The sequence below is a fragment of the Aspergillus nomiae genome, assembly GCF_001204775.2.
Source record: "Aspergillus nomiae NRRL 13137 chromosome Unknown contig00481, whole genome shotgun sequence".
NCBI lineage: Eukaryota > Fungi > Ascomycota > Eurotiomycetes > Eurotiales > Aspergillaceae > Aspergillus > Aspergillus nomiae.
Genome location: NW_015378536.1, coordinates 7,457 through 23,588, shown reverse-complemented (window position 1 = coordinate 23,588; position 16,132 = coordinate 7,457). Strand labels below are relative to the sequence as shown.

Below are 16,132 nucleotides of genomic sequence, written 5' to 3'. Positions count from 1 at the left end.
CGGCCGTCTTCCACACTTCTAGTCCCCTCCAGACGGCCTCTTGCCCGCCCCAACAACCCCACCCTTTCTCACACGACCGCTACATTCCCGCCGATACGTATTCGTTCAACATCAACTTCTATGTCCACATCGACCGTGGCGGAATCCAAATCCAAATCCAAATCCAAGGCCAAGTCTAACTCAGAGAATCAGCACGTGGAGCTAAACTCTCGGCCTACGACTGTCGAGTATGATTTCTCGTCCCGTCCGCAGCCGTTCTTGGATCCGGCGTTGTGGGCGAACGTGAAGGCGGTGGATCGGCTGCGGAGGGAGGGTGAAGGGGTCGGGGAGGGAGATGTTTACGTGAAAGAGAAGGAGGAGGAGTTGAGGAGGAAGAGGGCGAGGGAGGCGGAGTTTGGAGAGATGGCTGTTCGGGGGAGGATGGGGAGGTGGAAGTGATTTCCATTTCTATCTTCTCTATCTTCATTTTGATATTTTCTTGTTTGTTCATGTTTCTTTTATATAGGGTTCGGAGTTCCAGGGACGTGAGTCAATATATATACGTTATGATTGTGTATTGTTATCTTGTAAGTCTCGGAAAGGGCAAATTTATAATCTCATCAACGTAGGCGTATGATACAGAGAACACACATCTTGCGGAGTATCACAGCGCCCGAATAATCATCATGCTGGATCTCATGTTCCGTGGGTCCATCATTCGTGACTCATCAAGCATCAATATAGTTGCAACAGAAAGATAAACATGTTAAAGGAAATAACAAATAAAGCACAAGAAAAGAGACATAGATCGTTCATGTGTGGTCGTCATTCATCATGTTGGTCGTGTCGTGCTGGTCTTACTCGTGCATCATCGATCATATCGTAAAAGTTACCGCACCATACTCCGCGTCTGCGTGCTGGAGTCCACGAGGACAGCTTCACCAATGCTCTGCTTCAGTGCCTCACGTCGGGCCTCTCGCTTGCCCTCGGCACGCTGCTGCCAGCTGCGTCTCAAGCGCTTCCGGAAGCTGCGCACGGAACCAAACCGAAGCCGCAGCCGCCACCATGAGAGGGAGCGATATCGTCGCTGGTGAAGAGAAGTCTGCGAATATAACGCCTCAGGCATGAATACTCGACTGCCCACGAGACTGTCGCGGGCCTGGCGACGGGAAGCCGCCTCATCGGAAGACCGTTTCGAGTCAATACTGCGAGGAGAAATCGGAGGCCCTTGAAACACAACCCGCTGTTGAGGCATCCCCAACGAGTTGCTAATGACTTGGTCGGCCTCCAACGCGGGAGAACGAAAAGCCTGTTCGCGAGGGGACTGGTCTTCGGATTCCGATGTATCTTCCCAGAACCGACGAGGCCTCCAGAACGGGTGGAGTTTGCCGTCGATATCTTTCCCTGCCATGCGGTTTTTCGCCGACGTCACCGAGAATGATCGGGCGATGGAGTTGAAGGAATCAGAACGAGGTCGGAGCTTCCACGGACGTCGAACTGACCCGAATCGGCGAGGGGGCTGCTCCCCCGTCTCCCCATTTCCCGTGCCCCTTTCAGGCTCACGATCTGCCTCACTCACCGGGGTGGGTGGACTGATCTTACACACTGGAGGATTCGGTGGCTGGCGCGGGTTCTGCAGTGGGGAGTCTACCTCACCTTGTCCTGGACTTTGAGGAAATTCTGGCTTTGCCGGACTGCCTTGGAATTCCACCCGAATTGCGAGCCCTTGAGGTCCAGGCCGGTGCTGTGGGTCGACCAGCAGTAGAGATTCATTGTTGTGTGGAAAGAAAGGCACCAGGGTAGCTTCACTAATCTCCACTAGCCCTGGCGATGACGACGGGATTGACCCTAGCGTGAAAGCCCCTGACGGTGAGCGTAGATTGGCCATGTCCTCTACCCCGATAAGAATAGACTGAGTCTTCAGTACATCAGCTCGGTCACATACTTGGGGTGCCTTCATAGGCTCAGGCGTCGGTGGCTCCGGCTGCTGGTTTTGCTTTTCGGTCTCCACCGCCGACGGGTAATTGCGCGAGCTCACTGATGTAAGGGATGTGGCTCGTGAATTATTCTGGCTGGTCGGCGCGGATAATGACGAGCTGCGTGGAGGGATAATGGGCCGACCAATGCTGCGACCCCGGGAGTCTGTGTCCTGATGGGCGGGCGCACTTGAATTTGACACAGTACGTCTCTTTTGAGGAGGACGATCAAGCGACTCGGGTCTGCTCCCCGATCTTGTCCGTGTTCGGCGGCTCGATGGCTGAGAGCTGGCGTTGGATGGCCTTCTACTGGTCGAGGCTGAGGATTTTAAAGATGAATGCCGCTCTGGAATCACCACGACCGGAACGACCTCCACCTGCTGCCGAAGGCCACCCTGAGTTGAGCTCTCAGAGACGGATATCTCCGATGCGATACTTCTGCGATCGTTTTCTGAGATACGAGCAGCCTTGTGAATCAAGCGGTGCTGCGAATCTGGGTTCGAGACTAGGGATCCACGCTCTGACCTGGTGATAGGAGAGCTGGTCGAACGCAGCGAAACCCTCTTTTCTGTATGGCGAAGGGAGGGTTTATACGGCTCGGGTGTGTCAACAATCATCACCTCGATTGTGGAGGAAGTGGATACGCCCGATAATCGGCGAGAATCATCGTTGTTGCAGGAATCCGTTCGGCCTTCCGGGGTATTCCAGTCAATCTTTTCAGAATACTGTTCTGGATATGGACTGGCGCCGGTGTCCTGCGCATCCCGGACTCGAACGCGTACATTCCTCTCGCGTGTTCGTGGGACTTCCAGGTCGCGCGCACTCGTGCTATACGTATTTTGAGGCTGTTCCGGCACGTTTGCGGTAGGAGTATCGGAGGAATGGTTCCTTGAGCGCCTACGCCTCTGACGCGATGCAGCAAATCTGTCGGTGTTCTCCGTTGCCCATTCCCCGTTAATACCTTCGTACCGGGATGGCTTTAATAAGAGGGAATCGGAGTGGTCAACGACAGATGTGGTATCTTCCGGCCGGGCATTCTTGGGTTCTGATTGAACACTCTTTTGCAGTGACCTCTGCTTGGTCGACTGACGCGACGATGGGGACGACCGGTGAGGGGTCTCGGTCTCACCGTCGGAGATCATTTCGCATGCTGTTTGGAAAGACTCCGCACGCGACGAGGAAGAAGCCTGCCGGAATTGACCGCCAAATCCCGGTCGAAGCGTCGTGGCAGGAAGTTGAGGCGGCGTTGTTTCGGGGGTTGGTGGGTGCGATGGTTTTGAAGGTGTCACTGTTCCAGACATGGAGTGCAGCGAGGCGAGCTTTTGTATTTCCCGCTCTGTTGGAGTTGGGGATTCATCTGGAGGAACACCAGGGGGTGTTAAAGGAAGGGTGGGCGCCGTTGCGTGAGCACCGCCATTTGAAGTGTCAACGATGGGGTCAGATGGAGACGCGTGGATGACATGTACACTTGGATCGCCATTTGGCCTCGGGGAAGTGCCTTGTGGGCCCTGAAGAGCGGCCGGCCCAAGTGCTCTAGTGAGGCGGGAGACGTGCCAGCAATGCCGGGCATGTTGACCGAAGAGCCCAACTGCACCGTAAGCCGGAAATCACAACGTTGTTGGTCACCGGATTGTTGGCAAAACTGGAATATTATTACCAAACTATGGGGCCGCCGGGGTGTATTATCATGATACCAAGACTGTTTCGAATAAGATTGGTCCAGGAGAGTTAATGCTGGCGTCGCATAGCGAAAGCAAGGCGATCCGATCCGTAGGGTCGAGTTTCGACACTACGGTCCAACCGAAGGCAACAGCAATATGAAGAAGAAGAAAAAATAGAGAGAAAAAAAAGAAAAAGGTAGACCACAGACGTGTGTGTCCGTCTTTTTTAAGATAAATGACCAGCGTGCAATCTTAAAATCATAAGCATAAAAAAAAAAAAAAAACAATAATAGAATCAAGCAAGGGCAGCGTAAGGGTACCGTTCGGGAAGCGCGTCTCAATGGAAACCCAAAAAATATGAGAGATCCACTCTCAATAGGTAATAGTCCAGAGGCTGAAAGACTTGAGAAATAGAGTAAGTACCCAACTTAAAAAATGTGAAGAGGCAGGGCGCGACACGCGAGGAGAGACCGCGTTGGTACCAAAGAGATGAACCGAGTGCGACAGCGAGGCGATGAAAGGGACATTCCACGTTGCGGATCTGATGTGCAAGTGGATTGATTCGGGTGGGCCAGTGACAGGCGAGAATGATCCACAAGGATATTATAAACCTGTCGCGATGATGACCAGTCTATTCTGTAGAAATAATTACATCCGTATACCGTCGAGTTGTCGTTCAACCATACATGAGGACACGATACATGAAGAGGCGGGGGGAAGAGAGGGTGAAATTGCTGACGAGGGGTAGTCCACTTGCAGAGCCAAAGTCCTGATCAAAATTCACGACTTGAGTTAATTCGCTTTTCAACCCCTGCAGCAAAGGTTCTTTTCAGTCTCAGACACTTTGATTCGCCCATGACTGTACGACGGTCCAAAGTCGCACTGCTAACTCTGTACATGCTGATGTACTACTACACACTACATGTAGTACTACTGCTACTTAGTCCATTTTGATTCGAATTGATTTTCAATTGATGCTATCCATTTTCTTTTTCTGACCTCCACGACATGTCATAGATAATGCTAATCATGCTTATTATCTCTTATTATCTCGGGAGTGGCGTCTCGTGCCCATGGTTGCCGAGAGCAATTTAAAACCCTGAGTCCGAAACGAAGTTGCCCGGTCAAGGAACCGGTCATGGAGGGTTTCTGGTTTCCTTTTACAAGAAGCAGATCCTGTCTATCTCCGTACGGAGTACCGACACGGGATATCCAGATCGCCGAGATACATAGCGTAGCGTAAGGCACTTCCCCAGGCTTTGCATATGTACTTTTGTACTTGATCGGGACAGAAGTACGAGTAACCTTACAGACATGTACATGCCATATCGCTGTTCATGTTGCTTAGTCTCCATTAATTTTTATTTTTTTAAAAAAAAATTGTTGATTTATTCAACAGTTCTTTTTTTTCATTCGCTCTGTCGCCATCTTTACTGTACATAGTTCGGCTGACGCTTCTGCGGATGACGAAAGAGGATCCGGGAGGAAGAACCTAGCCCGAGCGTATGATATCAATTTCAACCTCAATTTACTGGTACGGTACCTGTTTGATAGGGAAGGGGAGGGGACGGGTATGGTACCGTATGGGACCTAGTTTAACCCATTCACTGGCACTTATGATGCTACTTGCATGAAGCAAACAACAAGACAAAGAAAGAGAGAGAAAGAGAGAGGAAAAGGGAAGAGCCAGAGAGGCTGAGTCATCGGATGACATAACCGCCTGCCCCAGAGAGTCTCTCCATGTGCGACGTCATCGTTGAACATTCCCTTCATAATGACGAGAAAAGCGAACAATACAGAAGAAGGAAAAGAAAAGGATCGAACAGGAATTCCCGGTTTGATTTCTCAATTGAATTATGATCACCGCCGATGAGGTAGGTCACGAATCGGGCCCTTCTTTGGGATCTCTGGCATCGTCTCATCTGATCTCTTTTATTAAAGAAGAAGATACTTCAACTTCAGCCTGCTTTTCCCCACCATTGATTCCTGTCCTCTGATTCCCTCATCAATTCGCTTCCCTACTCCGTCGTCGCATTTTAGAATTAAGTGCCCCATTCCCTTGACTACTTAGTACTACACTGCTTGGGGAATCCTTTACGGATTCTTTTTCTTTTTCTTTTTCTTTCCCCCCGTCTACTTCCTCGCTTGATCTTTCCTCAAACATTCTGTTTTAATTTATCACTCATTCCGGGGATATACTCTGACCACTGGAAAACGTTTAGTACCAGAAGTTGTTTGCCCTTTTTGTTACCCACTGACGCCAGCCCAGACTTTCAGCGGGGTAGGAAAAGGAAACTTGAAAAAACAAAGGAAAAGAAAAAAAATAAGAGAATTTCTTCAAATTTAATTTAAGAGAGGAACGGAAAAGAGGAAAGGCTAAAAATTTCACTACGGAAGTGAGGAAAATACGAACATCCTAATTCCCCCACCGGCCGAAACTACCATCATCACCAACGTCATTCGACCCGATATTCTCTCATCATCATTATTTTTTTGCCTCCCTTGTCCGATTTCCCATTCCTTTAACTTGTGTCCTCCTTCCCCGACGCCCGCCTCTCCTCTTTCCACCCCCACGCCCTTACTTCTTTTCTCCCTTTTCTTCTCTTTTCTATCTTTTTTGGACAGGGCCGGATTACTCAGCACTATGAGTACCATTCAAAATTTGAAGAATTTCATACGTCATGGGAAACAAGCCCGCTTGGTAACTCCCCATGCCGAGCCAACCACCAATGTTTCGCCCATACATGCCGAGCATCAACGCCAACCCCAAGGCTCGTACCCTCCTGCCGCAGGTAACCTAGATGCAATTGACAGCAGGCTTGGGAACGGTCAAGCTCAAGCACCGCAAAAGTCGGCAGCGGACTCTCAGACGAAGCGAGTCCGTGATTTGGAGATCGAGCAGATTGTCGCCGAGGAGAGAAGCCAACGAAACAAAATGCCCAAGTATCCAGGACTGGAGCGCTGGATCTTGACGGACAAGATGGGCGACGGCGCCTTTAGTAACGTCTATCGCGCCAAAGATTCTACGGGGGAGCATAATGAAGTAGCCATTAAAGTCGTCCGCAAGTTTGAAATGAATAGCAATCAGGTAGGCTGATCTGAACTGAATCCCTTGTTGTTCTCCCAATGCCACCTCCCTCCTCTTTCCCATTCACCCTCATCTGCTCAGAGTTATACTCGTTCTCTCTTTCTGTGCGCTTAAACCGAACCATTCGCCGTCTCTCTTAGTCCGCCGCCCATCTGCATCCCGAGGTCAAACACACCAAGGTTACAGAGGTGCGCAAATCTCTTAGCCACACCATACTGACATGAAATTTTCTTATTTCCTGTTGCGTCTCGATTCTCCTTCGTGTTTTCTGTTTCTTACCGAGCAAATTCTTATAGGGTAGAGTTGCTGATTACGATTCACAGCGCGCCAACATTTTGAAAGAAGTTCAAATCATGCGCCAAATAGACCATCCGAACATCGTCAAGTTGATCTCCTTTTCTGAATCACGCCAATATTACTATATCATTCTGGAACTCTGCCCTGGCGGCGAATTATTCCATCAAATCGTACGGTTAACCTACTTCAGCGAGGACCTAAGTCGACATGTCATCACTCAAGTTGCAAAAGCAATTGAGTATCTGCACGAGACTTCCGGCGTCGTCCATCGGTACGATTCTCCCGATGCCTTGAGACAGCATGACCAGTGGCTAACAGCGTCTCTAGTGATATTAAGCCGGAGAATCTCTTGTTCTATCCTATTCCATTCGTTCCAAGCAAGAACCCCAAGCCTCTTCAACCCGGTGATGAGGACAAAGTCGATGAAGGGGAGTTCACCCCCGGAAAGGGGTCCGGCGGGATTGGTGTCATTAAAATTGCCGATTTCGGTCTCTCCAAAGTCATCTGGGATAGTCAAACTATGACTCCTTGTGGGACTGTTGGTTACACAGCCCCGGAGATCGTCAAGGATGAAAGATACTCGAAGAGTGTCGATATGTGGGCTCTGGGCTGTGTGCTTTACACTCTCCTCTGTGGTTTTCCGCCTTTCTACGACGAGAGCATCCAAGTCCTAACGGAGAAGGTGGCGCGCGGCCAGTACACCTTCCTGTCGCCGTGGTGGGATGACATCTCGAAGTCTGCAAAGGATCTGATTTCCCATCTTCTGACGGTGGATCCTGAACAACGATATTCAATTAAAGAGTTCTTGGCCCACCCGTGGATACGTGGAAGCGACGAAGAAACCCAGGCGGCCACAGACGCTCCCCCCTGACGACTCCTCTGCCTTCCGCCCGTCAACAGCCGTTGGACGCCTTCGCGGCGGACCAGGCACCATATGCCCCAGCCAGTGCTCGACTGTCGGACCAACCCTCTGCCGGCTTGGAACGCCCCATGGACTTCCGGTCGCCGGGGGCGATCAATTTGCGCGAGGTCTTCGATGTCGGCTACGCCGTCCATCGTCAAGAAGAAGAAAGTAAGCGGCTGAAGACATCCCGCGGCCGCGGGGCCAACCCGACCACCGGGTTCCAGTCGGCTCTGAATCCACTCAACGAGGATTATGACGAGGATGTCCCCCAAGTCACATACCAGCCCATTCACCAGAATGAATATGCGGCGCCGAAGGTCCACAAGAACTCTCAACAGGCTCGAGAAGTGGCTGCAATGGAAGCCAAATTACGATCCACAAATCTGGGTACTCAGCCGAGCGCTGCCGCCCAAGCACGACAGGCATACCAGCCTCGACAGCCGCAGCAGGGCTACGGCACACACAGTGCTAAGGTGGCGGCGGCAGCGAAGCAGAATATCGCTCGGGCGTCGCGGCAACCTTTCGAACTCAGTCTGGATAACGCGACATTGTTAGAGAGGAGAGGTAGACGGCACCAGGTTGTCTAAAGTCTTTATACCTCCTCCGGAATGAATTATTACGACTAGGAACGATGGGCCATGAATTCTATTCCATGATCATTGGGTGGCAGGGTCGCATTTGTCTCGGGTGTTATTCCCTAGGGTTCTATTTTATTTTTCTTATTTTTTTTTCTGGATTATTCAGGTTCGGGCAAAGCATTTGTTATGGGTCTTGATTGGGTTTCTCTACGGGGATATCTACGTTACTGTTTTATGTTCTGTTGCGCACTTTTCATTATTTTGTGGCATATGGAGAATCCGGGATATAGGGATTACTTGCATTTCAAAGAAGTCCGCATGTTACATTGGCCAGCTTTTGTAATTGTTTGGTCTCATTTACACGTAAACTCCCCTTGATGTTGTACAGTACAGAAGTAACAGAGACACGCATCTAGATATCTGATGTATTCAAAAATGCTGAAACAATTCCTCGTCACTTGTCACCGTAGCCCTAAGGCAGCAGAGCAGACATTTCACCCGTCCGGCAAGGACAAGTACTATATCTCACAATCAATAAACCTGACCTTTAATGTAATTTTCCATTATCTATTTAAGAGAATTAAACATTCGACCACTTAGTGCCAAAGGACTTGAAAAGTTGGAAAAACGTAAAAAAAGAAGAGATAGAAAAAACCTGGTATCCAATACATCCCGGCCAACTACATGGCCATGCACAAGGGTATATGAGTATTGAGGATCTGTATATAACGGGGTATATATACATTGATTTTCGGTTTGGGATGCAGGTATATAGCATAGCAATCATTCATGTGTCGTTCACCATAACATCAATCAACATGAATCGAAACCAATGTATACACGAAAAAAGGGTATGTATATGTATATGTATATGTATATGTATAGCGAGGTGAATCCTCGGATTCTACCTGAGGGGGAGTTGAAAAAAAAGTGGTATCATGCACATAAAAGCAATTTTTATATCCTACATCGACACGGGAAAAGTAAAGATGAGAGGGGAGGGAGAAGGATGACAGAGAGTCTAGAGGGTCTGTTTTCCTCTCGTTTCGATGGGGAAGAGACACATGGCGACGAAGGAGGCCAGCATGAGGGCGCCGGAGGCGTAGATGGGGGCGTTGGGGTTTGCGGAGCCGCTGTAGATGGCGACGAGGGGGCGCAGAGGCCTGCAATCCGGTTGAGACAGCTGGCGATGCCGGTGCCGGTGCCGCGGTTGGGGGCCGGGAAGACCTCTGGGGTGTAGGCGTAGAGGACGCCGTACATGATGTTTTGGAAGAAGGCCTCGAGGGAGGAGCAGAGGAGCTGGATGTTGGGGTCGGTGGTGGCGGTGAAGCAGAACAGAAGCACGCCGGTGATCATGGTGGAGATGATCATTGTGCCCTTGCGGCCGACGTATTTGATGTCGACGGTGAAGCAGGCCAGGACGGAGCCCGGGACGCCGACAATGGAGGTGATGGCGTAGTTGCGGTAGACGATGTAGGTGGATTGTTCGGCGCCGCCGCCAGCCTGTTTGAGGTATTGGGGCAGGAAGGCGTTGAAGAGCGGGTAGCCCATTCCGATGGTGGCCCAGCAGAACCAGAGGAGCACGGCTGTGGGGTTTCATGTTAGTGTGCGTGCGGTGGGGAGTTAGTTGGAAGTGAGACGTACTGTTGATACCCAGCTTCTTGGTGCCGAATAGAGGCTTGATACGCTCCAGGGAGAACTTGGAAAGGTATCGCACAATGATCTCCTTGAAGGTGAGAGTCTGCTTTTCGACTTGTTCCGGGTAGCCGCCGATCTCGTTGAGGATGTCCTCGGTGAGCCAAGTCTGCTTCTTGTTCTTGTGGGCGATGCCGTGGACAGCATGGACAGCCTCGGCCTGACGACCACGAGAGAGCAAGTACTTGGGGGACTCGTAGAGGTGGAAGAGGAAGAAGCGGCAGAAGAACATGGCAAAGGTCAGCGCACCTAGGGTGAGGACCAGGTATCTCCAGCCCATGTTGTCCTGCTTTGTGCAGCACTGGACACCATCGGCAACGCTGTTGCAGGCAGGCAGGTCGCTAGCGCAAGAGTAGGTTGGAATGTATGCCCATGCGAGCAGACTTCGTCGGCTGTTAGTCTAATTTGTCACGTATCAATAGACGGTCGAGCATACCTGGAGATAAGGTTGCCAATGGGCCACCAGACACTCAGCATGGTCAAGAGGTTGCCAGAGGCGAAAGGGAGAAACTCCAAAAAGAGAGCGCCATCAACTGGAAGATTTCCACCAACACCGAGACCCAAGCAGGCGAATAGGGCACAGACACTGATTTATCCGTCAGCAGTTTTTCATCATTGGGAGCAGGATGAAAGGACATACCCGACCCAGTTGGGGCCACCTCCGGCGGCCAGACCGAACACACTGGTGATGAGGAGAGTCAGGTTGAAAGCAGGACGACGTCCAATAATATCCGATGCAACACCCCAGAACGAAGCACCCAGGCAGAGACCCAAGAACAACGCGCAGGTGGTGAAACGGACACGACTTTCAGAGACACCGAACTCCGCCGACAGTTGAGTCAATGTTAGGGCAACACCCTACATAACCTTAGTACATGCCATGGGAACATCAATAAAGCATCGCCCAGTTTCTTACCTGCAACCAGAGACTAACCAAAGGATTGTTAGCCACAAATTCAACTATCAAGACAGGGAAATAAATATTCGCTTACTTGTCTGCCAACCAACCACATCCACAGAGGGCAAACAGCTCCCACTGATAACGGCCCATGCCGATATCCTGGATGGCTCTGTTGATAACCTTTGCTTTGCCTGTGGACAACTATCAGATCCGCATCTCAAACGGGGTTATACGGGACTTTGTTCTTTTCTTCTTCTTTTTTTTTGGATAAGGGGCAAGAGGTTATTTCATGGGCAAAAACATAGGCACATACGGTCATAAGCGGAGTCATGGCCGGAAGCGACAATGTCTGATTCGACTTCGGCGCGTAGGCTTTCAATGGTCAAGTGGGCATTGTCGGAGAGCGAGGTAGCGACTCCATTCTCCTCGGAGGGAGCTTTATCGCTTCGGGCGTCAGATTTCTCGTCGGGGCCAGAATCCTTTGTATGTAACGCCGGGTTCGGGTGGGAATGCGCTGGGGCACTGCCGAGGGGCACGACCACATCGGGGAAGTCGTGGTCGTGTTTTTTAAATGGGTTGAAGAACATGATGCCGGTTCGTTTGCTGCTTTGGACAGATGGGCTGGCGCGCTCTGGGAAACTTCTCGAGACCGGAGGGTGGTGGTCGTCTACCGTCCGGGATCTGGGTAGTCAATTGGCAAGCCGTTCAATGGGGGCTAAGTCTACTATAGTCGCAAAGGCAAGATCTCTCGGGATCGGGATCGGTAGGGCTTCTGGTGACGCAGTCCGGGGCAAGAAATGGCGCTCAAGGGCCGAGATGGCAAGGCGCAATGGCTGTTCAAATAGGCTATACGTCGTTCAGGGTTTCATCAGTTGGCGCTAAGGGACGGTGATGCTGAGAGAAAGGCCGGGTGTGTTTTTCTGTCCGGAACTTCTGATCGAGTATTCGTGTATACCTGTTGGACAGCTGCTACTATCGGGTAGCTGAAGTCGTGACGGTATTCTGTCACGTTGATGATGGAAATTTGGTGTAGACAACAAGTGTAAATGGTATATAGATCAGAAGGGAATTTGAGACAGATAGCTTTGGCCGGCTGTTTTGGTTTGCTCTGATAGTATAGGGAAGTTAGATATGGAGTATCTGTGTTCCCTAGATCGCAAAGATAGATTGGAAACAGGTAGACCAAGCTGTGAGAGCTATCGGTCTGGGGATTGAAGATCTGGATTGGAAGTGTGGGGGGGGAGAGAGAGAGAAGTATGGAAAGAAGAGAGGTGAAGAAAGGCGACGAGGCGAAGAAGATGAGGAAACTTGGGGCCTATATAAGCATCCAATTCCTCTACTAGGCAGAGGACATGAAAAATAAAAAAGAGAAAAAAAAAAAAAAAAAAAAAAAGGAAACGATGGTCGAGAGAGAGATAAAGCTCCTATCACACAATCATACTCGATGATTCTTTTTTTTTTCTTTTTCTTTTTTTGGTAAACCCGACAATCGTATCGGGCGGTATTTGTAAAATACATTCATTCGGCTGAAGCCGCCCAGCTCGTACTGTGGCAACCACGGAAAAATCACCTGAATGGTATTGCAGGCCAATGATGCCTAAGTGCCATCCGCTACCATACCCTTTCGCTGATGCCCCATGGGATGAAAATCATCGACACATAGGTCAATTCTCTGCTGGTTTACATATAGCACCGCAAAGAGCCCTCGGTGGTAAATTCCAACCCACTGAATCACTCACCTGGGTATCTGAAACTTTACGGGACTGTACCATGACTCGTATCAATGAATATTACGTACATAATACTATACATAGTGCACACACTTGCATACTAACATCAGGGAAAAGGTACCACTCCCAACGGACCTAAAGCGGGAGACAGAACACGGGCCGTTGATAGGTTTGAGAGAAGCCCACCCCGGTCGACAGTGATTGGAGAATCACCGGTGGATCGGCCAGTGCAGCGCAGATGGAGCAAGAGTCGCCACGGCCCTGGGTGAAGGTAAAGTTGCAACCGGCGAAGACTACGGCGAGTCTGGTCCAGGCTGACTAACCTATAAAAGTAGGACCTGTTGGATCCATCTCGCGTCTGACCATGGAGCAGATCTATGCTCTATACGATCATAACTTCTTTGTGCACCGCACGCTAAAATTTGTTAGTTCATTTCTTAGGGACCGTCGACCTACAGATCATTGCTGAGAGGTGTAGAATAGTCTCACGCAGAGATTTCTTTATTAATCCGTTTTTTGTATGCATGTCAGGGTAGGAATGTGCCACCACCACGTGCCCCGTCTTGTTTGCCTTCGATACCCTTTCTTCCCTTACTCCAGCGACGGGTAACCAAACAACCCGCCATGACCAACTGTTGATATAACCGTCGAAGCAAAGCCGCATAAAAGAGTTTCGGGCGGCTCCCACAGATGTCGAACCATAGTTAAGCAAATTTCACAGCCCTTTCAGTGGCCAGGGCCCAGAAGACAAAAAGTATCGCAGTTCCTTGCCAGGGAAGCTGAAGGACACTAGTTGGGAACAAGTTAGACGACATGCTTTCAGACGACCATTGGCCGAAATCCGGTGCAGGTCGCCTCTTGGCTCGGATTGGTTGTAAGACATGTCGTCCACCGCAATTCTTTGGACTTCCATGAAGAGACCGCAGGATGGGGTATCGAGTCTTCGGAGCCCGAGGAATCCATCTGCCTATTCTGTGAGATCGTACCATTGGACATTGAGGGTGGGGTTCCGAAGAAAAACATGAGGGGCAAACGGTACACAGTACAGCAATCGGTTCTCGAAGGGATGATTATCACGAGTATATCAAGTCCACGTGCCGAGATGGCCTCAGTTGTCGCCCTACGTCATCGGTCTGGATATGCTCCGCAATATGGTCACGCTAATCCCGCTTAGGGAAGACATGACCTTGCTACCGAGACAGAATGGGGAAAAAAGAAAAAAAACAAAAAGGTATAGAATACAGAGTTGAATGTAAAAAGAGATAATCAAAAGTTAAAAGGATACTGAATCCGTATGCAAATTCCCGTATATACCAAGCCATACGAAAGGTAAAGCTTTTCTCGATTCTCTCGGCAAGGCCAACCCAACAGTGGTTAGCCCAGACAGCCTCCTTGGCGGATAGATCTTGAACCCTAACTCTTTCACTGCACGAGAACCCTCTATAAAAAGTAATGGGGGCGAAAGCGCAGATTGCATCAACATAGACAATCCACGCAAACGCAATGCATCTCAAAAACACGAGGTTGTTTGTCTTATGAGAAGCAAGCTCAGCTCAATTCTCCTCCCACCCAAGTATTGATCATCAAAAGGCGACGGTCATTGCCGCATCCGTCATCCCGGAGTTGGATTCTTGCCCGCGGTTCCACACTCACTCATCAACCCAATCAATGGCTCGTAATTTACAGGGTTCAGTTTTTCATGCAGCATGAAAGTATTAGGAAAGGAAGAAAAAATATTTGATAATATAGAAACGGTGAACCACAAAGCATCCTCTTTTTTTGGTAATAATTTTTTTAGGCAGGACAATTATGTCATTACATAACCTCCCTTGCTCATATACGAGGTTAGATTCATCAGGGAGCACCGTAACATTCTCGTTGGAAATTGGTCTGCCCCACGTCCTCGGCAATGGTCAAGAGCAACCACCGTTTCCCAATCCGAACAACCAAACATTGGACCCCCCCAAAAGAATTGTCACCTTCTCCAGATGCCATGCTACCTTCACGGCATGACGACAAAATGTCAACTACGCACGTGGCGTCGCAAGATCCGCAAAGAATGCGGGGAGAGATCTAGAAACGACGAAGAAAAAGGGAGGGGAAACAAAAATAAGGTGAGGAGAAGATGAGGAGAAACAGTGTTGGTTCCTACGTACACAGTACTCTATTCTACGGTACGAGGTAATCCTCGATGGTACGATTGACATTCAACGAGAGGTAACGTGGTCTGATGGGAAATATCAGGGCCATTACTTACGAATAATGCCATGAAATCGGGGAGATTCATTGGTACTACAAATTGCGATGGGGGCCAGTGTGGGCATCGTCCCCTACAAAGTGCGACCGGACAGAGGGAGGCAGTCAACTGCGACTGGAGTGCATATGTCGGGTATAACTCCACTCCAAAGTCTAACTATGCCAACTTGAGACTCGTACATGGAGACTGTCAAAAGAGGACTTTATCGGTGGGTATGACTTCGGTTACTCCCTAGTTCTGTACTCTGGAGAAGGCCATGGTCTCCAGTTTTCCTCGGAATGGGGACAGCTGATGGACCCGGGGAAACCTCTGGTCACGAGATATCGTGATTGTGTTTGGTACATACATGGTGGACATACATGTATCCGATCTACGTGCCTTGTGAACATATCAATGTGTTCCGATCGTGGCACTGTCCAGTAATACACTGGATCGAAGAACTGGATACAATTATCGAGCAGTTGAGCATCATGCAAGGCTGGGACTTCGTTCCCGCTGTATAGGGCAAGGCAGAAACAAGTACAGTACATGTATTGTGTCTCCACCACGGAACCCGTACATGTTTATACATGTATGTATATCTGTACGTTACATGTATGGATCTATGAGGAGTACATCCATGATGCTTACAAGGCTTCTCTTCCTATGTTCAAGATACTGTCGGGGTAGACAACTTTCCCTATCATTTCGTGGCTGCACTCTCCTACCCCTGGTCGTTACAATGGAGATCTCAGATTGGTTGGCGGAAATGGTGATGGGATGGCTTGGATGGGAAGTATATCTGAAGTCAAATAAAGTCCCAAGGATCCGGAGGCTGCCGTGAAGGTTTTACCTTGACGGGTTAAAAAATGATATCAGGAACAGTGTATACCAATCAGCGGATGCTTCTAAGAATATGCTGGATTAGGAAATGTATTCCCGTCGGTCAAAGCCCCTGTCTTCTTATCTCGAGATATGACATAACAGGTAGCGGAGTATCAGAACAGAACAGAGGGATATGTAGCATATCATCATCTACCAACTCCATGGTCCCAACTTACCCTATTCTCCATGTGTGTCCCTTACT

At 49.6% G+C, this 16,132-nt stretch overlaps 4 protein-coding genes across 4 annotated transcripts; 2 read left to right on the top strand and 2 right to left on the bottom strand.

Moving 5' to 3' along the window:
• Positions 1-120: 120 nt before the first annotated feature.
• ANOM_010841 (uncharacterized protein) lies at positions 121-438 on the top strand (the record flags this gene model as incomplete). The annotated part of the gene is made up of 1 exon (XM_015556097.1): positions 121-438. The coding sequence occupies one exon, from the start codon at positions 121-123 to the stop codon at positions 436-438; it is 318 nt and encodes a 105-aa protein (XP_015402120.1).
• A 430-nt stretch (positions 439-868) lies between these two features.
• On the bottom strand, positions 869-3,256 carry ANOM_010840 (uncharacterized protein; the record flags this gene model as incomplete). Its single annotated transcript, XM_015556096.1, has 1 exon — positions 869-3,256. One exon carries the CDS (start codon positions 3,254-3,256, stop codon positions 869-871), a length of 2,388 nt encoding a protein of 795 aa, XP_015402119.1.
• A 2,926-nt stretch (positions 3,257-6,182) lies between these two features.
• Positions 6,183-8,492, top strand: ANOM_010839 (serine/threonine-protein kinase; the record flags this gene model as incomplete). Its single annotated transcript, XM_015556095.1, has 4 exons — positions 6,183-6,704; positions 7,028-7,272; positions 7,329-7,736; positions 7,802-8,492. Coding segments are annotated over 4 exons (1,815 nt in total), but the record flags the coding sequence as incomplete, so codon positions are not given.
• A 948-nt stretch (positions 8,493-9,440) lies between these two features.
• On the bottom strand, positions 9,441-11,666 carry ANOM_010838 (putative sugar transporter; the record flags this gene model as incomplete). Its single annotated transcript, XM_015556094.1, has 7 exons — positions 9,441-10,069; positions 10,128-10,561; positions 10,615-10,764; positions 10,819-11,036; positions 11,095-11,107; positions 11,171-11,270; positions 11,393-11,666. The coding sequence occupies 7 exons, from the start codon at positions 11,664-11,666 to the stop codon at positions 9,441-9,443; spliced, it is 1,818 nt and encodes a 605-aa protein (XP_015402115.1).
• Between the last annotated feature and the right edge of the window lie 4,466 nt (positions 11,667-16,132).